At 39.4% G+C, this 21,771-nt stretch overlaps 1 protein-coding gene across 5 annotated transcripts in view; it reads left to right on the top strand.

Moving 5' to 3' along the window:
- Positions 1-11,723, top strand: part of SFXN1 (sideroflexin 1) — a 39,944-nt gene extending 28,221 nt beyond the window's left edge. For 2 of the 5 annotated variants that reach the window (XM_067566336.1, XM_067566337.1), the window contains 5 exons: positions 493-542; positions 6,871-6,920; positions 7,197-7,289; positions 7,712-7,759; positions 9,468-11,723. In XM_067566336.1, coding sequence (XP_067422437.1) covers positions 493-542; positions 6,871-6,920; positions 7,197-7,289; positions 7,712-7,759; positions 9,468-9,564 — 338 coding nt within the window. In that variant the 3' untranslated portion in view covers positions 9,565-11,723. Of the gene's footprint in view, positions 1-492; positions 543-2,978; positions 3,080-6,870; positions 6,921-7,196; positions 7,290-7,711; positions 7,760-9,467 lie in introns of those variants that run through there. The other 3 variants (XR_010923295.1, XM_067566338.1, XM_067566339.1) reach the window with 3 other exon arrangements.
- The last annotated feature ends 10,048 nt before the right edge of the window (positions 11,724-21,771 follow it).

Genomic DNA, 21,771 nt, shown 5'->3' with positions numbered 1-21,771 from the left:
CAGGCTGGTAAAGGCCGAGATGTACAAGGAGACAATGGTTGCTTATGGTGCATTGCGCCTTACTGCAGTTAATGGCTCCTACTAATCAATGTTTTCAGCATACTGAAAGTCAGCTGCTCTTTTCTTACCTGACGTTGCAAGGAAAGTGCAAGTGCCCCTAGCGCAGCCAACAAAATAGGAAAGGAGCAGTGGGAGAAAATGAAGAGAAGATGAGTCTGCTCCAGGATGAGGAAAATTTGCAATAGACTAAATTTTCCAAGCAAAACATTTGTGCACATTGTTCGAGATATGTGTTAATAGTGAAGCTATCATAATTAAGCTATTTGGATATGTCATTGTTCACATTACAAGAAGTAACAGAAAAGTATTCCAGATTCTAAAGTTGACATGAGATTTCCAGCTACTGTTCTAAACTGCTGTGAAAAGGTTTATGGAAAATTAAGTGTCATTTACTAAGGTTTAAACGTGTTTTTTTGTTTTTCTCACTTTCAGCTATTCCACCCTTTATAATGAATACTTTGGAGAAAAAAGCCTTTTTAAAGGTAAGCCTCCATTGCTAAATATATGTATATAGGACAGTTTCACATGTATTTCAGATACAAAGTATTAAGTAGATGTTACATGAAGAAAGATTACAATGTTATATTTTCAAAAATATTTGTGTTGTCATAAAACATTGTTTAAATTATTTAACCCCAAATACACACAGAAACAAAAAGTTAAGCCTACATCTGACAGCTAACTATTATATTCCCTAGTACAGAGAATGTTTTGTTTCTGAATATATGTAAAGAAATGTTTGGAATATTTTCAGTAATGCAGTTTTGTCAATTAAATTATTAAATCTTTTACTGAATAGTTCAGAAATGCTGTCTAATGGCTAAAGCTTGGGTCTGTGAGTCATGAATCTCTGACTCTTATCACGTCAGGTAGGGCTCAGTCCTGTGAGGACATGAGCAATTCCTTCAAGATATTCGATCCGCTCAACTGCCATTGAAAAAGCAGTGGGAGTTGAGGGAGCGAAGCCCCAGTTCACAAAAGCAGTTAAGAACATGCTTATGTTAAGCATGTGTGGAAGCTTCATTGAAGTTAGTGGGTCTTAGGCGTGTGTTTAAGTACTTCAAATGAGTTGCTCAGCACCAAATAGGATCTAGCCCTTTAACCTGCCTGTGCTTCCGTTTCCCCATCTGTAAGACAGGAATAATAAGGTGTTATGTTTGCTTAAGGGTGGCAGATCTCTGATCAGAGGTTCTATGGAAGTATTATGAATTATTTTAATGATCTCATTTGAACCATCTCTGCCCTTCACCTCAGCATTATCTAAATAACAGTTTTATGAAAGCAATGAGTAGATGACTGGATAACATCATGTATTTGTAGATGATATTTTGGTCAAAATCTAAGAAACGTTTGTCTGAATCAGCTCACACAATGGGCTGCACACTGATTTGCAATCTGGTTTCCAATGATGTTTGTGTCACCTGCCTTTCCCACCCCCAAAAAATGAATGAGCCCGCCAAATTATAAAGTATAATGACTACTACGTTCTTTTTTAAAAATTCTGAAATATGCAATTCTTCTTAGGTCAGCAAGCTTTGCTTGTTTCAGTGCAATACTTGTAAACGTTGAATATACTACAAATACAGTGCAAATCACTTACAGTCTTTTTTGTTTAACATTTTGGCCAATAGAGAGAGGCTCAGCTTAGCTGCAATCAGAAAGTATCTTGAAGTGGGGAAAAAAAAACCCATGGTTTGAAAATGACCCATTAGAATTATGGGCAAACCAAATACTGGATGTGTATATTTCAGCAAATATGATATTTCTCATATTTTATTTAAGCTAATGTAGTCTGATGGCCTTCTTTGGTTGTTCATACCATGTTAGTATAAATCTAATACTGATCTGTTAAGGTATTTTAGTTTACCTTTTACACTGTGTGTGTGTGTGTGCGCGCGCATGAGGTTGTAAACAGCAGTAGTAACATACTATATTGACTAAAATATCATACAGATTTCACATGAGAGACCTGAGTTACAAAGTTAAAATTTCTTTGCCCATTAATGTTCCTGTCTTACTCTTGCATCAGTGGCTATGAACAATCTCATAGCTGTGTATGGGAAACAGTCTGAAACACACAAGTTGAGCCAGGAGCAAGTTTATTCTTAGGAGCAGAAAAGAAGTACTGTGCATAAACTTACCAACATTCTTTGGAAAGGTGTATTTTTAGTGTAATCAGTTTTTAGATTACATTTTTAGTAGCCACTAAGGAATTTTTAAAATTATTTCTTATATTTCCATTTTTCATAGTCTTTATGTTGTTGAGTTTAGATTTCACAGCCACACTACAGAAATATACACGTGTGTGGCAAGTGTGTGTGTGTGTGTGTGTGTGTATATATATATATATATGCTTTTCCATAAAGACTGTTAAATTTTTATTTTCTCATGTTTCCAAATTTAGAAAACTACATTTTCCTAAGTGCTCATTTCTTCAGAAAATTGTGTTCCTCACAGTGCTAAAACAAGGAGTATAGCTGTTGAATTTTGGATTGAAAATCTGTACTCTATGGGCGAGTTAAACTGACTGGATCTCCTATCTGAAATAAGTTTAAGGTCCCATGCTTTCCCTAGTATAAATGAGCTATATATTGATTTGACCTACTTCTTATTCATGGATTTTCTTTGACCTTTAGACTACTTGAGGCATGACAACAAGTAGCAGTGCACCTGAAAATTTACTACCCGTAAAGAGCAAGGACATTTGTTTTCTGCCAAAGGGGTTGCAAATTTAGAGGAAAAATGGTTTTACATGTGCATGACATGAAAAAATGTCATGTGTCATATCAACATGCATAGCAGAAACATGACATTTGTGACAAGAAGAGTGAAGGAGGATTCAATGTGTCTTTGGAGTCAAACTTCAAGTATATATATTGTGCAGTATAATCAACATAAGGATGTTGTGAATTTTGCAGATCAGCATACATGAGAGATTTCTTCAGTGGCTACTCAATGTTCTTTGGTACCATCATGATCGTTTATGCTCTCCTGTTCCTTCCCCTCAGCCTCACAGACTGTGAGTTCAGGTGAAACCTTGCTCTGCAGTTAGTCAGTGATAACACTTGGTGTAGATTAGTTCTAAACCATTAAGGAATGAGCTGCATTTTTAACTAGCAGCTTGTGCATGTCCTTTTGAGGCTTCCAGAAGTACCATTCCACCTGCAGTACAGTGACTGCGCCACCTACAATCTGCTTTACTAACACACGTCCCTCAGTCTTTGCTTTGCACATCTGTATTCCAGAAAACAATTCTTATGTGCCTGTAAAAACCTTTTGGGTATGTCTGCGCTGCAATTAAAAACCCACACTTGGCCTGTGCCAGCTGACTCAGCTGAGCTCCAGGACCCTCCCATCTCCAGAGTCCTAGACCCCGGGCTCCAGCCAGCTCCTTAGCCTGAGTCAGTTGACACGCGCCAGCCACAGGTTTTTAATTGCAGAGTAGACATTCCCTGTGAGATCAAAAGAGCAAACAAACAAATGTATGTATGTCCATCAGCAGTCTTTATTTCTTTATATCCTACCACAGAGCATCTTCTCTTTTTTCTGTTTCTTCCTGTCTAACATTTCAATGATATCTTGGTAAACACCATTGATATTTGAGACAAAAACAAAGGCTATATGACCATATTGTTGCTTTCTTGAGAGTGCCTGTATTCATCATCTCTGCTGACTCATGCTTGGCTATGTATCTCTAAAAACCATGTCACAATAGTTGCTGCCAGTGGCAGGAGCCATAAACTATGTTAATATAGAAATGCAGAGTTTACAGATGCACTTCCATCTCATCTAACCCTTCCGTTAGAGGCACTTTGGATGGTTCTTCCACACAAGCTTCTGAAAATCGCTGTTGCCACCTGAATTTTCATATTTTTAAACCAATTCTAATGTGGTTCATAAGTCATATAATCTCTCATACAAGTTCACATCAGACTTTCTCCTGTTGCTCTATGCATCATTTATGATATTCAGGTTGATTCCTGTATATTTATATCCCTTTCATATAATATAACCATCTAAGTCTTAGTCTGCAACTGTAACAACCGTTACAAACTTTTTTTTCCTAACTAAAAAGAGAGCCTAGTCTGCAGGCTTGTCTCGTGTAGTTCTGTTCCTCAAAGAACTATTCTATGATGTGTTAAAATTCCCTCCATATGCTCCTAATTCTTTAAGTGCTTCCAGTAACGTTATTTATTCATCTAATTGCAAATAGTGCATAGTCACATTGGGCAAGATGGCAGATTCAAAAGCTCTTTTAACAGTGAACAGAAGCAGTAACTAAAATACTAATGTTCCTCATTGGTTTTCATACTTAATTGTCATTTCTACAGCCTCATTATATGTGCTATCCAACAATGATACCTGCCACACAAACCATCTGAAGCTAAGTCCTGATACATTCAGAACAACTGTCTTCCTTGGTTAAATATTCTCATTCACCAAATTATTTTGTTGTCTTCTGCTTCTGTGTTTTTGTTTTCACTTCATACAGATGTACATGCTGTGTCTGATGCCTCTAACTCGTTTTTAGTAAGTGGACTTTACTTATGCCTGCTTGTTTGATTGGATTTCCCCTTCCCCCCTTCCAGATATTTGTTTCTAAAACTGATCTTTAGTGCTAGCTTCTTACTCCCAATCTTTTTAGTATTAGCATAGTTCAACAGCATTCTTGGAAAATAAAGGTCATAACTTTGTCTGCGTAACAGGCATGTTTTTACATCTAACTGTCACAAAACAAAAAACGTTTCATTAAAGGAATCAGTTTGTTAATAATGTTGCCTAGGCTGTTAGACACACCTGTGTTTTTCAAAGTAATATCCCACCCAGATGAAGGCTGAATACCTCTTTGCTTTAGTGTGATAAAAGCACAGATCTGTCCTGTTATACCCCCTCATATCCCAAGTGAACTGATGCCTCCCTATTATGGAAATATCTCAACTCCTTCTGTGTTCAGTACTTGAAATCTATGAACCATAATTCTCCCCTTGATCAGAGCCTTTCACAATTCGAAATCTGACTAACATTCCCACAAATAGAGGATAACAGTCCCACAATCCTCTGCTGCTGGTACACAAGCTGTGATAAGCATACAGTCTCTGAGTGCTTCTGCTCGTCCAATGTTGTTCCCCTCATCTCTTGTCATTAACTCTCCTACTGTATGAAACTAAAGCCTTTTGAACCAATCTGTCTGGGGTGAAGGTCAGATGAAGATGCTTTAGCGGAATGCCAGAACAGTGGGGCACCACTGAATTCATCCTCCTTTATCGCCCTTGATGTTGCTGCTTTTTTCCATTTGTTGTCTCCTTTTGTAGGTGATTGATGAATTGGACAATTCTCTCCTGCAGCTATATCTGGACTACAGACTGCCTCAAACAAAGAAGGGCACAATCTGCTGTTACTTCCTCTCTCTCCATCCCTGAAGAAAGAGCTTATTCCCATATTGTTTTCCCATTTCTTTGTTTCTGCTGTGATCTTTTAGCACCAACCTGGTCGTACTTATTTCCTTAAATTCCTTTTTGCCTTCATTTTTAGAACTTCCATTTTCCCCTTTAAAATACTGACATTCAGTTTTGTTATTGGTTCACCAGTTTCCCCCAGCCTCCTACAGCTTGAGGAATGCTTCTTGTAGAAACATCTTCTTTGTACTTACCTACTGTAGTGTATAATCTTAACTAATTAACTGTTTTGTTTTAAATCAACATATTGTTTTGATAGCAATTGTGTGTTTCATGCTTTCTAAAGACCTTCATTTTATAGTAATGACAAAAGCCCCCCCACAGCAGAGTTTCATTAAAATGTTTGGCTTTATTTCATTAGCATTTAATTTCAACTAAAACTCTAACGTCATTTTCTTTTACATCATCTAAAGACCTACGATAAAAGTTTTGTCATCTTTACAAGTACATTTGATGAGATTTGCAAGAGAGAGAGCAATAGAGAGGAACCAACCATAAATATCACATTTGTATTAAAATATTATTTTGCTTTGCTAATCAAATCACAGCTTCTATTTTATGTTTTTCTTTCATTGTAAAAGGAGGAGGGCCCTTGCACGGTTGCATAGCACTAGTTTTATCCGTAGGAATTTAGAGCCAGAACCTCAGTGGTAGCTGAGAAGCACAAAAAAGCAAGTCATCAGGTAGGGAGAGAGGTTGCTGCCAAACCTTACTGTGGCACTCCCATAATCCTTGAGCAGCTGCTGGCAAGTCCGCAGACATAAGTTAGAGCAACCTGAGGGCACCCAAAAGACCGAAACCATAGCCAGGATTCAATACATCATTGGGCTGTCTTGACCAAATTCCTTATGCTGGCAGGAAAGGGGGTCACATATGAGCCTTTGCTCTGACTCATTTCTGCCATATGGTTGGGTTTTCACTGGGCTGATCCTTCCAGGGCCAGATGCTGGTTCTGCTGCTACATTCTGATGTTGGTGCAGCATAAAGTGGCCTCCCCATGGAACTGATTCTGAGGCTCAAATCAGAATCAGGGCGTGAGTAAAATGGGTTGTCAGTCATCTATTAATGAATTCCTAGCGGAGACTTATTCAGGTCTGATCCAAAGCCCATTGATGTCAATGGAGTTCTTTCCATTGACTTCACAGGGATTTGGATCAGACCCTCAAATTTAAGTGTTAGCTTTGCCAGCACACTTCAATCCTGACCTCTATCTGGAGAACTTGCACAGTATATCTGCACCATGTCTAGATCTTAACAACTGTCAGTCCAGCTCTTATGAGTACAAGAAATCTCCAGAAATGTGGGGAGGGCAAAGCACACTCTTTTCACTATGTAATAATTATTTTTAACACAGCGGTTCCCGTGGATGAGTGCCCCCATTCAAGTTGGATTAGTTGGATTCTGGTGAGTGAGTTTCTTTACATAACTTGTCTGCTGTTTTAAGAAGTGTGACTATAGCTTCCAAGGAAGCTGTAAAGAGGCACAATTGGCAAATGTTTTAAAAAATCAAGGCTGTCTGTTTTTGGGCAGTAAAGCCAATAAGCACCAGAAGCAATTCATTCATTCTGTGAGGTGAGGTGTTAACAAGATTATATTGTTTACATCTGCTCATTCTTTGTAGCATTACCTGTTCGTTTTTTAAAAATGAATCTCTTGTTGCCATTGCTTCTCCTATGCCAGCCCTGGGTGTGGAGAAATTACAAATGTAGATATAACCACCACAGGAAGTGGGAAGGATGGTGGCAGCTTAGGCTTACAACTGATTAAAATAAGGTATTTTGACCAGTGCCTAAACAGGTGATAATGTAGAACCTACTCCTGTAAATGAGGCGAATGCCCTCCACTCACATGGAAGTCAATGAGGGGATTGATTCTTCACTGCCTAACGTCTTGTGTGTCACATCTATGCAAAGTGGGGTATGAAATGTCACCACATCAGGTTTCCACCACTTTATATGGGTGGCACTGCTTTTGCCCCCTTTTGCACTCGGCATGAGGGTGAATGACTACAGATGGTGCAAGGCAGTGGAGAACTGACTCCACTAATCATGTCACAGCACTGGGCCCTATCATCCTTGAAAAGAAAAGAGAATAAAATGATTGAAATGTCTGTCTAGAAATGTCTGTTGGAAATGTAGCATTCTATCCTAAATCCTATAATTTTTTTTTTTTTTTTTTTTTTTTGTCTTTTCTAGTTTGGTTTTTGCTACACCTCTATGCTGTGCGTTGTTTCCTCAAAAAAGGTACATGGGGGGATTTTCTATTCTTCTTTGAATGTTGAGAGCCCAGAAGCATGCAAGGCACTCCACAGCAAAAAGGAAATAAATGCCTGCCCCTGACTCCCAAACAGCATACAGTCTAAATTCAGAGCTGACAAGTGTGGGTCATCAACATGAGAGAAGAAGGAAAACACACTTGCCATACTTAGTAAGGCATGCATGCATATTAATAGTTCAGTTTATTTTGGGAGGGGGGTTAACTTCTGATAGGCTGGGCTTCAGAAATGAGGAGGGATTTGAATGTGAGGGGGTGACTTGGGGTTTGAGAGGGCATTCCTGTCGTAGGGACAGCACTAAAGAAGATACAGATGCATGAATAGAGGGGACATAAAGGAGATGCTAAGGCGGGCATCATTGATGGAACAGAGAGAATGGGGTGAATGCAAAAAGGAAACAGACATATAGATTAGGGTTGAATAATGTGGAGCCTTAAACATCAGGACAAGGAGCTTGGACTTGATACAAAGCACAGTGGAGGGGAGAGGTGATATGATCAAAATGATGCATTTTTGTGCATTAAGGGTGTGGTGTCATTTTAATGTCTGAAAGAAGTGTTGAGATCCCATTTATTTTCATTTGGAAACTCACACTGAATGAACAGCACCTTACCTGTTTATCAGATTTGTAGTTTGGGTAATAAGATTGTCCCCAGGTAAGAGCCACAGCCATGTTATCATGTCTCAGAACCTCAATTAACTATGTTTGAAAATAAACATGGAGCTGACATTCATTCTCCCTGATCATAAAGGAATCATAAAGGTTAGCGCAAATACAATAAATTTTGTAAACTTGGTGTAAAAACTCCAGTGATGTGTATTCTTTCCTTTTGTCATGAATGGAAGTCATGATTACCACGTCAAGTGGAAAAAATACTTAATGTGATTTAAACGTAGCAATTGGAGGTGAATTGGTTAACAAAGTTAGGGGGTGAGTGCACTAGCTTTTCACTTCCGGAAACCTTGCGCCTCATTCTCATCTCACTTACATCATTTTTACACTGGTGTAACTCCCTTGATTCCAACAATGCAGCTATACATTGGTTGCCCTCCAGGCTAAGGACAGGCTAAAAGAGCTGTAATAGGAAGGAACATGGCAGGACCATACTGGCTTGGCATAGCTGTACTGGCAAGTCGTTGTACTGTTCCTTATTCAGAACAGTGCTTCTAGAAATTCACCTTCATGTGTACTGAGTTGACTTGCTAACTTTTTAGAGAAATTAATTTTTTTTTAAAAGGAATGTATTTAGGAAATTGCAGCCATTACATGACTTGCCAGCTGAATTCATTTTATTGATGAGAAATAAAAGTTGCATGTACAGAAAAGTTCCTTTGATGCAACAGAATAAACTAACACAATAGGCAAAAGCAGCCAAATACAATACTTTTTGAAAGTCTTTTAAAGGGTATACTTTGTATCTTCTAGTACTAAATTTACATTAGAAACTGACCATCAAGGTTGAAGTTCAAGATACTAGCATAGCAGCTATTTCTTGACTAGGCAGAACATCTCATTACTAGTCAAATTAGGTTATTTGCTTCTGATCTAAGAACATCATATTGAGGGGAAACCTCCTTTCCTAATCCAAAAAGCCTTGACCAGATACATCATCTTTCTTATTTTAGATCCAAGCATTTGTTATGTGTATTCATTTTACTATCTTTCTTTTGCTCAGTTCCATGTCCGTAACACGCTTGGAGCCAGAATTGAGAGCCAAGATCCAAGAGTTCAGCCCTGATTTAGAACGTGTGTACTTTAATAAAGGATTATAATTTGAAGAAGGCAGAACGTCCTTCAAGGAGAATCTCATGAGCTCCTTTTTTAATTGTGTGCCACTGCTGGTGAAGAGAACTCTATTTTGACCTATACTTTTATTGTTAAAGAATGTTGACCATCCATGTTATTTTATATAAATACATTTTAAAAATTCTGATAAAATTATTTTAAATCACAAACTCATTACTGTTGTAGCCTTCAGTGTTTTGACTGAAAGTTTAATTGCACATATCCAAAAATGTTTACATTAGTTTGCAAGCAGCTAAAGACAAAACTCCTCAAAAGGGGCGGAAAAAAAATCAAACGCACAAAGAAAATCAGATGATCTTTTCTGAGATTTGCTACCTGTTCCACACAGAGTGGGAAGCAACCCAGATTCTCATTTTTCCTTCAACATAGGACAAATCTCTTTGTAAATGTCTTTGGTCCCGTGGTTCAAGTTGTGGCCGCAAATCTTTTTCTTCAGGACCTCCCTGTCCAGTGTTCTCATCATAAGAGTAATAACTCCAAATAACAGTTTTATTGTGACCCTGCCCAATTTGCCTCATTCTCCATTTCTAATAAATAGCAGCAGCAATTAATTTTATTTTGCCTTATTTTCTTATGTGATTTAATCTTCAAACTTCATGGAAAGTTCTTGAGGTTTCCTTTTTAACTACATTCCACACACTGGAACATATTGTGTTCAGTCTTTTAAGAGTGCTCTCATTTTCTAAGTGATCAATATTGCGGCAGTACAATCTGACTAACCTTTTTTCACAGAGGAAGCATATTGTATGCTTCTGTTTTAATCAATTACTGCACAAAATATACCTGAACACTTTCTATTACATTTCACCATATTCTCAGTAAATGCAGTATATACTGTTGTATTTACAATGCCCAACTATATTTAATATACAGTGTACTTAATGTAACATTTGAGAGTTTAAATTTAAAGGACCAAATTCTCCGCCAAGACAGATTTGCGCAACTCCACTGAAGCTGTACCAGTTTGCAACATCAGAGAATTTGGCCCCACATTTTGTAGTTGTTCAAAGTAATATACAAAATGATTGGTGAGTGTTTTATTGACAGTATGTTGTTATGCAGTGACTATATAACATAGCTAATATTTGGAAGTTTAGAAAACAATTTAGTGGCAGATTTTGCTTGACTATGGTCAGAGTGAATTTTCTCATAAAGCAGAGATTTGCTGGTGGCTTGTTATGTTTATTTTTGATCTGAAAGGATTAACTGATCTGAAGCTTTAGTCTCCTTAAATGTTACTGAACCTTACCTGCATTTCTTCCATAATTACCTAACCTCACATTTTTGTCTTAACCTTGCTAATTGGAAGTGAGCTGGTTTCCCTAGTGAATTCTGACTGTAGATATATTTTATTGCAATAAATAGTTCTGCACGAGAAGAAATGAAAAACAAATTCCAAAAAAATTGTGTTATGCTTGAATACTTTAGAAATACATGTAGAAGTGTATACATGTGTATCAGCGGAGCCAAAAAGGAATTTATTGAATGATTACGATCTTCTATTTAAAGGGGCATGTCTGGTTTTTAAATGTGCCATTTCTGCAGCCATTGATTTTTGAACTCTTGCAATCAGATGTATTTTATGTGAACTCACTCATTAAGTTTTTAAAATTCTGATATTTGCAAATGAATTGTTTGTTCTATATAAATGTTATAGACTAGTTTATAGAGTATTATTAATAGATTTCAATTAAATAAAGGAGATTCTCCAGTGACCAAAGTATAGATCTGAGGAGAAAAAAAAATGGGTATACTTTTTGTTAATTTTCTTTTTTGAAGCTTCAGTCTATTAATGCTTTTCTACAGAACTAATATCTGTACAGTTTCATGGTATTATTAAGCAGAACAAAATAGTATAAAGATCAGACCATTTATACTGATCTGATAGAAATAGAATGTTTTTAAAAAAATATTTCCAAGTAAAGTGCAATAAACTCTTACTTAAAACTAGGAAAATAGAATAGTTATTAACATTTCCAGTTGGGGAATATAATTCTCAGTGATGCAGTGTCTGACTATATTTTCAATTTAAGTATTATCACAATGTCTTGCCAGTGTTGATGGAGTTAATGTGCTATTTAAATTGAACTAGATAAAATATTAAATAAACTCAGACTGAAATTAATTGATTTTTCTCTTATTGTATTGTCTTCTAAATATAGATTTTTGTACTTTGTATTTTATGGTGCATTTGATTCTAGCTCATCATATTTATACCTCAGTGGCTTTGCGTGTTGGTGTCTGAAAATGCATAATAAAGCAATCAATAAAGCTTCTTGTGTGGGGACTCTAAAGCATGGGCCATCATAAATAGCTGTTTCACAGCTCCTTTAGCAGATTTAGGTAGGTACAACTCTAATGAAAATTTGTTATAGGAAAAAAATCTGAATATTAATCTTGTCAGTATTTGGACCCATAGCTGAAAGATCCCACATGTTTAACTAATATTTGAAAACAAAAACTACTTGTTAATGTTAAACATTTAAAGGCACATGGGGGAGAGGTGTTCAAAGACATAAAGGGCACTTAGGCACCCAACTCCTGGTGAAAGTCGGGTGCATAATTCCCAGCTATGGCTTTAAAATTCAGTAGCCATCTTAGACATTCATTCCCTGGCTGTCAACCCTCTACCTATATATAAGAACATTTAATGCCAGCAGTACTTGCACACAAAAAAAGGCCTGCATATTTCCTGCTATCATAATGTAGGTTCTAAATTTTCAAGTGGCAAAATGAATGGAAATTTTGGAACTTTCCGTATACAATAGCAGACTCTGTATAACCATGTACCAATTTGGCATGGTTGCTGATATGTCTAATCTTTTCCTCGCTTGAACTGTCACATTTCATCATGTGCAACAGACTTTGCCCCAGGAAAATTTATCTTTAAGTACCAAGAAATGAAGTCAAATTTAGGGCACTAGAAGTCATCTACAATACTAAATCAAAAATTCTATCTGCATGATGTTACCCAGACATTCTACTTTGGTTGCTTAGGATTTTAATCTTCCTTAATAACGTGGTACCTTCAGTAGGCAGATTCTGCATCTGGTATGCATAGGATGGATGGAAGGACTGCAGAATGTTATGCCCCTCACTCAGGCAAAATGTCCATGGCTGGAAGCATTTCTCCTGTGGAAACCTGTATCCTTTACATAAATGCCTATTTCAAAGCCATAAACTTGTTTATCTGCTAGGGCAGTGGCTCTTCTCAACCTTTCCAGAGTACTTTACCCCTTTCAGGAGTCTGATCTGTCTTGTGTATGCCCAAGTTTCACCTCATTTAAAAACTACTTGCTTACAAAATCAGTTACAAAAAGTGTCACAGCACACTATTACTGAAAAATTGCTTACTTTCTCATTTTTACCATATAATTATAAAATAAATCAGTTGGAATATAAATATTGTACTTACATTTCAGTGTATAATATATAGAGCAATATAAACAAGTCATTGTATGAAATTTTAGTTTGCACAGACTTTGCTAGTGCTTTTGATGTAGCCTGTTGTAAAACTACACAAATATCTAGATGAGTTAATGTACCCTCTGGAAGACCTCTGCATACCCCCAGAGGTACGCTTATCCCTGGTTGAGAACCACTGTGCTGGGGGACCATAAGGTAAAGGAAGTTCCAATCCTAAATATGATGAAAATTCATGAATTTGTAGTGACAAGCCTTACTTGAGCTTGACCATTCCTTCTGTGTACAACAGAGAGCTGTTTTAATATTTTATTTCAAGCACCTGCCAGGCCCTGGGCATATTTGGGGTATGTCTGTAGTGTGAGTAACACCATCTCCATTGCAAACGTCCTCTTTCCTGGCATCCCGAAGAAGCCCCTCCATAGACTCTATGGGGTGGAGGTCCTGCAGCAATGCAAAGCATGGATGGAGGGACTTGAGTAGATTTACCTGTAGAGTGAAAACTGTCTTGTAGTTTTAGTCTTTACTCCCACCTGACGGTGTAGAAGAAAATGATTTTGTGAAGAGGGAGCAATTGTGTTCGTGTAACTGATGTATATTCTTCTTCATATATTTGTATTGCAGATAGTGCCTAGAGGTACCTCATCGGGGATCACAGCCTCTTTGCTGTAGGCACTGCATCACACAAATAACAAAACACTGTCACTTCCCCAAATGTTTACAAAATAAATCCTTAATCAGCAGCTGTAACAGAAGAAATCTCATCAGACCATCGAGTCTGACCCTCTGCCAATGACAGCTGATCTGTGTGATGCATGTGGTGTTTGTGTGTAAATTGTGGCTATATATGAGACAATCAAGTTGTTTAATTTCATTTAAAATCTTTAGTTATCTTGCATTCATATCAGGGTGAACGGTGGCTTTTGTCTGTGTATATATTCCCCTCTTCATTTTGAAAATATCTATCCTCTGATGCTTTTTGCAGGCAAAGAGTTATCCCATTTGTTCAAGGATTTTAGAAATAATTTGTGCTGGGAGATGCAACTGCTGAAATATAAGTTTTAAAAATAGAATGTGGGAAGAATTAAAAAACAATAATTTAGCAGCAACGATTCAGCAGTGACACATTAACTAAAAAGATTCCCATGGGCCACTTGTGCTAGAAGGCCTGTTCTTACACACATATTACTGTAAATATTCCAGATTTTCAGACAACAGAGCTGTATTATTTCAATGGACAAGTTGAGCCATTTTTAGGGTCATTTAAAATCACTGAAGTGAATTTGTTCCCTGGTAAATATCCAGTTAGACACATCATGCTATTAGGCTACCAACTGAGTGGATCCTACTATACTTTAAACACAATATACTCCACATCTACCAGGGAACCCCTTCAGTTTAATGAATAGCAATGACTAATGCTTACGTGAGATAGTAGTTTCAAAAACTTTTAATGTTGGATGCATTTGGCTTGTGCTAAAAGGTTAAGTGATACTTAACCATGTGTTAGAGAGGTATGAAATTGTAAGCTCTTGTACTAAAGATAACTTAAAAGAAGAAATAAATATAAATAAATATTCACTGCATTCAATATTCTCTCTATTTTTATTTGGTACAGTTACTTATTTCCTCCAGTTCTTTCAGCTTTTTTAACAAAATAGTCTCTTCTCTTTTGGGGACAAGTGAATAATCAGGATGAATAGGCTTGTCCAAATAACTGATGTGTTCTAATTAAATAAATTCTGCTGTGCCATCTAGAAGAGACAGCATGAAAACTAACTTGTGTTCTTTCATTAACAGCAAGTGTCTATTTCTGACATGCTGACTTTACTGGAAGTGATCTGAACATACTCTGTTAGGGCAAATGTAGGATAAGATCTGCCATTTACTTATAAGTTTTATACAGAGGTTTCTGGAAAGTTCTTTCCTTTGTCAGGATCTAGTCAACTTTGCATCTCTGTTATTAAGCTACTAGAAAAATCAGAATCCACCTATATATAAAGAGGGATTAACTAGAGCCCCTTTCATTACTCACATGGAAATGGTAAAATGAAGGGAATAAATGAGATTTCTGTGCAGTTCTGGTATCTCTTTCATGACTAGCGGTATATTACTTTGTATATTACTCTCTCTGACCCCATTGACAGTGCTATTATAACTAAGATAGATGACCCATTTACAACAGTTGTTTCTTGGCAAGGTTACACAGTTACATTATAAGGTAGATGGAATCTAACCAGTCTTTATACCAGATTAAAACCTTGGACTGTTGAAGCCTTTAGCTCAGTTAAGTACATGCAGTTGGACCATATCAATACAACTTCTAACTGGGACTTCTGTCTTGCTTATAGTTTTATAGAGGGGGTCTTCCTCTCCTTTGTTTGTGTGTTAGATGCAGTGCACTCTATTCTTCTGGACCTCTACTTTTTCTTTTTCATTGTATTTAAATATATATATATATATATATATATATATATAAACTGGAAAGCCAAAAATCTATATTCACACTACATATATTTTTGCAGCTCTTATGTTGCTGGATATTGTACATTCAATGAACAACTCCATTTAACCCTAACAGAGACAGGTTGATTTTCTTTCGGCCTAACTCCCCAATTCGGAACATGAACTGTGGCATTACAGTTAGAACATAATACTAAAATGGTATTTGAGTTAAAGCCACTTGTGACCTTAATATTTACATGGCAAAGTCATGCAGCTTTAAGGTGTATATATAAGTATCATAAATAGTTCTTTTGAAAAATTGACAGTGGGTATGAGAGAGAAAGTTACAAGCATTCACATTTACGCTTTGGACATTTTTTCTCAAATCTCACATTGGAAAAAGAGTTTTGATTATTAGTTCCTTTCTCGTGCCACAAAACTACAACCCAGGCAAGAACAGAAAAATCTTGATCATCCCTATCTGAGTTGTATTGGATGTCAAGAATGAGATGTATGGGGGGAATATTTGTCCTGTGCCTGAAGGCAGTCGGATACCACAGTGATGGGTAGCACTAGAAAACCCTCAGGTAGATAAACTCTAATTACACTCACAAATTGAAAAAGTCACAATCATATACCTATATTTCAGGTTTAATGTGGAATTACCACTTAAATTTAGAAGCAATGCCAGTTTATTCATGAGGCCCAGTAGAGGGCAGCAGCTTCCACAAGAGTAAGCTAATATGTAGGATGTTGTGTTTGTGCATTGTTTTTCCCATAGGAAGAATGGGAGACATTGAGAATCTCAGTGGTAGGGAGGTTCTGAGCGGAATGTATTCTAGGGATTTAGCCAGTTCATTAGATTAAAACTGCAAGATCCCTTACCCCACCGGGGAAGACAAGGAGGATTAAAATTGCTGCAGGCAGTGCAAATTGCAGACTGTTCTTGCAGACACTCAAAGGAAGTCTGAAGGAGATTGTAGGACTATTGCTTGTTTCCCAGACTTTAAGGAGCTTTATGCCCTACAGATGGTGTGGCTGCCATTCATCAGAGACTGAGAAGGATAAATTTTCCCAGTGAGAGCCCAACCTATGTATGTGCACATGCATAATTATGTTTTTGCATTTGAACTTGTGATGGCAACAACTACTAAAACTTGTGGGGAAAGTCATGAAAGTGTTGTCTTTAAAAGAGTTATTGATGATAATCACTTTGGGGTTTTTTAGGATTATAAGTAAACATGCATTCATATATATCTGTAGGGAGAGAGAGAAATTTAGGAAACTTTTTCTTAGAGATTTTATCACTCTTTCTATTAGAGATTTAACTCTGTATAATATATAGTCCGGAAAAAGATTGGTCTGCACCATAGCAGCAAGGTAAGCTGAGGTACAGGAACGGGGAAGGAAAGACTGTGCTTAATGTTAGCATATTGCCTTCACCAACCCCATTACACATGGTCGAGACAATTTTCTTTTTGTTACTCAGCTCTTATTAATATCGTATCTCCAGAAATGGGCTCAAGCAGCAAATGTGGATCCTGAGTAAGGTTGCCAACTTTTTAATTGCTGAAAACCGAACACCCTGCTCTGCCTCTTCACCCAAGGCCCTGCCCCCACTCACTCTTCTCCTCCCGTCCCACCCTCGCTCACTCTCCACCCCCCAGTCACTCACTCCCCCGTCCCCTGGGACTCACCTGCTGCCTGCAGAGCCAGGCTGAGAGAAGCTGACATGGAGCCTGCCTGCCTGCCCAGTTGGGGCACGGTGGGGGTCAGTCCCCAGAGGAAAGGGGGCCGGGGAGGGGAGGAGTCAGTCACCATAGCGAGAGGCCAGGGCTGAGGCAATCAGAGCACAGTCCCTGGAACAAGAGGGTAGGGTGGGAAGAGGTTGGTCCCCGTGGTGAGGGGCTGGGGCAATCAGGGCACAGTGGGGGGGGGGGGTGGCAGACAGGATTATGAAATTTATCGCTAAAGAGAGAAAGCTGAAACCTGCACACTGCTACTGTCCCTTTGTATCAAGCTAAGATTTTTCCCGAATCTAACTTTCTCTACGTCGTGTGGCTAGGAGAGAAATATGACAGGGAATGTCAACATCCAATTTAACAGACTGGCTCCTTCAGTGTATTTTGAGTTGAATCTGTTTAATTTTCTGACAAACTATTCTTTGCAAATATTTTCTACTGCTCACATGGCAAAGCTTACAGCGATGTGGGAAGAGTGCTAGCTGCCAGTATGATTTGTCCATTGTTATGCTCCACTTGACTTGCAGAACTTTTGTCAAAGCTGCTGATGCACTAGCCAGAAGGAACGCAGCTTGTCTTTCTGATCCCGTCTTGGGTTTGCAGTGCTGTTAGTTAGAGAAACTATCTTTTTACTTGTAAAGAGAACAAATCTGAGAGGTATTAATAAACCTGGAACACTACAGTCACAAGAACATAAGAATGGCCATACTGGATCAGACCAATGGTCCATTTAGCCCAGTATCCTGTCTTCCGACAGTGGCCAATGCCAGGTACTTCAGAAGGAATGAATAGAACAGGTAATCATCGATCCATCCTGTCACCCATTCCCAGCTTCTGGCAAACAGCAATTGTCTAGAATATGAGCAGAATCCGCAGACCCAGCGATATTGCTGTGCCCCGCCCCTGTGACTTTACGGTGCTTTGTACTACGAGAATCACAATAATTAATAACAGCCTTTTCAGAGGGGTTGGTAGTAAGCCTAACCTTTGCAGGTTCACTTGGATGGTCGCGTTCTACACGTTCTGAGCATTCAAAAATTGCCTCTCCCCACTCCACCCCCTTCCCCGGTGACCAGCCAGGCCTTCTCTCCATGTGTTGATGTCTTCATGTGGGTCTTGTGGCCTGTTCCTTGCTTCAGCCTGGGTTCAGATGCTGTTTGAGGATGTAGTGGGCAGGATTTCAGTGGGACAGGGAGCAAGCACATGATGTCCCCTGGGACACTGTTAAGGATTGAGGGGATCTTTACCAGGTGCCCCTTCTAAAGGAACAAGCCATCTGGCACTGCCTAAGTCACACATGACAGAAGACTCCAAGCCCTAGGACTGAACAGGATAAGGTATATCCTCAAGGAGAAAAATAGTAAATTGAGGGTGAGAGTCTCCAAGTGTGGCAGAGAAGGGAGACACCTGGAGGGAATTTGTGACGAGAAGGACATAACACAGTGTGCACAGCATTAACCTCATCTGGAACCCTTTCCTGAAGCTGGACTAAGGTTTAGGGGTAACAGTAGAATTTAAATTCACCCTACTTCCAGATGATTCAGGGTTCCATGAAAAGCTTTCCCACAGCCCTACTTCTACTGTATGTAAGAAAAAAATTAACCGATGGAAAACATTAAATTAATTCACCCCCTACAGTCAATACTAGACTCACAGAACACCTCCCAGCCACACACTGAACTAATCTTTAGACTGCGTGAAGAATGTTCTGGCTCTGGAATTGGTGTGTTTATGGCCATGCTGTTTGAGAACTCATCCAAGTAGCAGAATGCAATCACCCATAGAAATGTCTGCTGTCATTAACTAATCAAGAAGAGACAAAGAAATGAAGCCTTCACCTACTGGGATCACTGAGGATGCTACAGACTCCTAGAAAGTGTGACCCTCACAAAAAGTAACTCCCTTGAAGGAAGGTCCAGTGTCTTTGGAGAACACAGTGCAGGAGGAAAGCAAACTAGACATACAGTTAAAATCTTGAACCAGTAACTCAGTGCCACCTTCTGAAAGGGTAGCATCTCCTTAGGGTGTGGACAAGGGATGTTTTCACCTTGCTTAAGTTAGTTAAAATAGGAGCTGTAGCTGCAGCTGTAAACCAGCTCTGAGCACACTTTAGGCTACCTGAGGATGTTACATTGGATGACTTTGTTTGCGCCAAGTGCAGCGAATAAACTCTATTGAACTGAAGTTCGCTCAAACTACTTTGTTATGCTGGCTTGAGGCACTGTCCTTGTTAATCATTAAGTCCACAGAGCTCTGTGTTTGTTTGAATGCAGCATGCTGGGCAGCTAGCCCCTGCTGCAGTGTTCTACTGCTCACCTCTAGAGAGCGCTGGGAGTTTTCAGGTAGTGCATTGTGGGTTGTCTGTCAGAACCGACAGGAATTCTGGGACTTGTGGGCAAACTAACTAACTTCATGATTCCTCTCCTGGCATCCAATAATTTACCCAGATTTTACCAGTGCCATTTTTGAACTGCTGTCAGGCAGCATGGAGGACCCGCTGCTGAATGTTGCAGGTGTAACAGTCGTTAATATGAACAGGGTGATGCACAACTATTGTCAGTTATGCAGCTGGATGGTTCTGTTTTCCAAAGCTGCAGCAATACAGCTACAGGTAGAGGAGGAGCAAGAGGCTGAAACTGAGCACATACTTCTTCAGGGTGTTTGGAATCATTTCAGTTGGTGGAGTGCCACTTCTGGCGTTAGCCAAATACCAGTGCCTGGTGGGACAGGAGAGTGTTTCAGAGCTTCAGGATGTGGAAGACTGCCTTCCTAAAGAGCAGTGCAGTGCTCATGTCAGCGCTGTTGTGGCAGAACGGTCAACATCACAGTTCCCCACAGCATGGGAAAGCATGTGACCATCACTGTCCCTGATTGCTATCGGTAGGTAGTAGCTAACCAGTGTGGTGTTGGTAGATCAACTGTTGGGGCTGTCGTCATGGTGGCCTGTGATGCTAGGAGGAGGATGCAGCTGAGTTAGGTCATAAAGCTTGGCAATGCACAGGAGGTTATTGGTGGCTTTGCACAGATGGGATTCCTGAACGGTGCAAGGGCTAGCGATGGGGCACACATACCTATTCTTTGTCCCCATGCCAGGCCAAAGTCTTTATCAACAGGAAATGGTATTTCCCTATGGTACTGGGAGGCTAGTTGTCCACCAGTATTAATGTGGGTGGTCTGGCAAGGTCCTTGCTGTCAGGATCTTTAAAAACTCAGGCCTGTCTGCTGGAATGAGCAAGGGAATTTTTGCTAGGAACATTAATGGAGTTGTCATTCTAGGAGGCCCCAGCTTACTCTCTGCTTCCCCAGCTTATGAAGCCATGCACCGAACACTTGGACAAGAGAAAAGAGCAGTTTAACTATGCCCTGAACCGTTGCAGAACGCCAGTGCTGTGTGCATTTGGAAGACTGAAAGGCAGGTGGCAGTGCCTCATGACATGGTTGGATGTTTCTCATCATTATGTGGCTAGCATGACAAGTGCTTGCTGTATTTTTCACAACAACATCTGTGTGCATGAGGGAGAAATCCTGGATGGCAGGTGGGAGCAGGGGGAGACTTTCAGAATGCTCTGGATAGCCAGAGATGGTGCCTGTGCAAAATGCCCCACGTGATGAGGAAAACAGGGTCAGACAGGCATTGTGCTCCTACTTTGAAGCCAGGGGTAGTTGTGGGTAACGAATGCACTTTAACCCAGGAACTGACTGAAATGCGTTCCTCAGTGACATTTTTCAGCTGAGTTGTAAAACAACCAGAAAAACATTGCGTTTATAAATAACATAGGTAACAATGCTGCTTGAATTTTTAAACCATAAACAAGATCAGAGTGCAAATGCTAATGGAACTGGGGCATGCTTAGACTGTGGAGTGCACACTAAGGCCTGTAAGTGGAGCACGGTAAACTGTTCTTCATCTCCAGGGAGGAAGTGTGAGGGAGACCGGGGGGATTGCTATGGGAAGGGCCTGGTATTTGGTTGAAAGGGAGGTCCCAGTATGGTTTGGTAGAATGGGGTGCTGTGCTCTAATTAAAGGTGTTTCAGCTGCATCGCCTGCATCATGTCCCCTTCCAGGTCCATGCACTCCATTCTGAGTTTCCGTGAGTGCTCCAGGAAACCATCCCTTCACACTTCTGCCTTCACAACTCTCTTGGGCTGCAGTTTTTTTAAACACTTCTTCTCTCACCTCTTTTTTCCTTCAAAGGTTTGGCAGCAGGGGTACTGGAAACATTTTTATAGTGGGGGGTGCTGATGATGGAAACCATGGAGACCGTGTATTGGGTGTTTGTTATTACAACTTCAAGCCAAGGGGTGCAGCAGTATCTCCAGCACCCCACTGTTTGTCAGCCTCTAAGCAGGTGACAGGTCCCCTGTATACATGGATGGTGGTATTGCAGGTGCTAAGGGAAATCAGAAAAAGCCCAAGCATGAATTGCCCTAATCTAGTTTCCATGCCAACAATGATAAAATGTTGCTTTCACCATTCCATCTTCTCCTCTCACTCTGGGGTTCGCTTCAAGATGGTAAGATGTATTGCAAATTATTCCCCCCTTGTATAGGACCTTTGTAAAA

Source organism: Emydura macquarii, unplaced genomic scaffold (genome assembly GCF_026122565.2).
Source record: "Emydura macquarii macquarii isolate MOO-44397 ecotype Brisbane River unplaced genomic scaffold, CSIRO-AGI_Emac_v2 contig_2768, whole genome shotgun sequence".
NCBI lineage: Eukaryota > Metazoa > Chordata > Testudines > Chelidae > Emydura > Emydura macquarii.
Note: the sequence above shows the minus strand (reverse complement) of the source record. Positions and strands in the feature narration are given on the sequence as shown.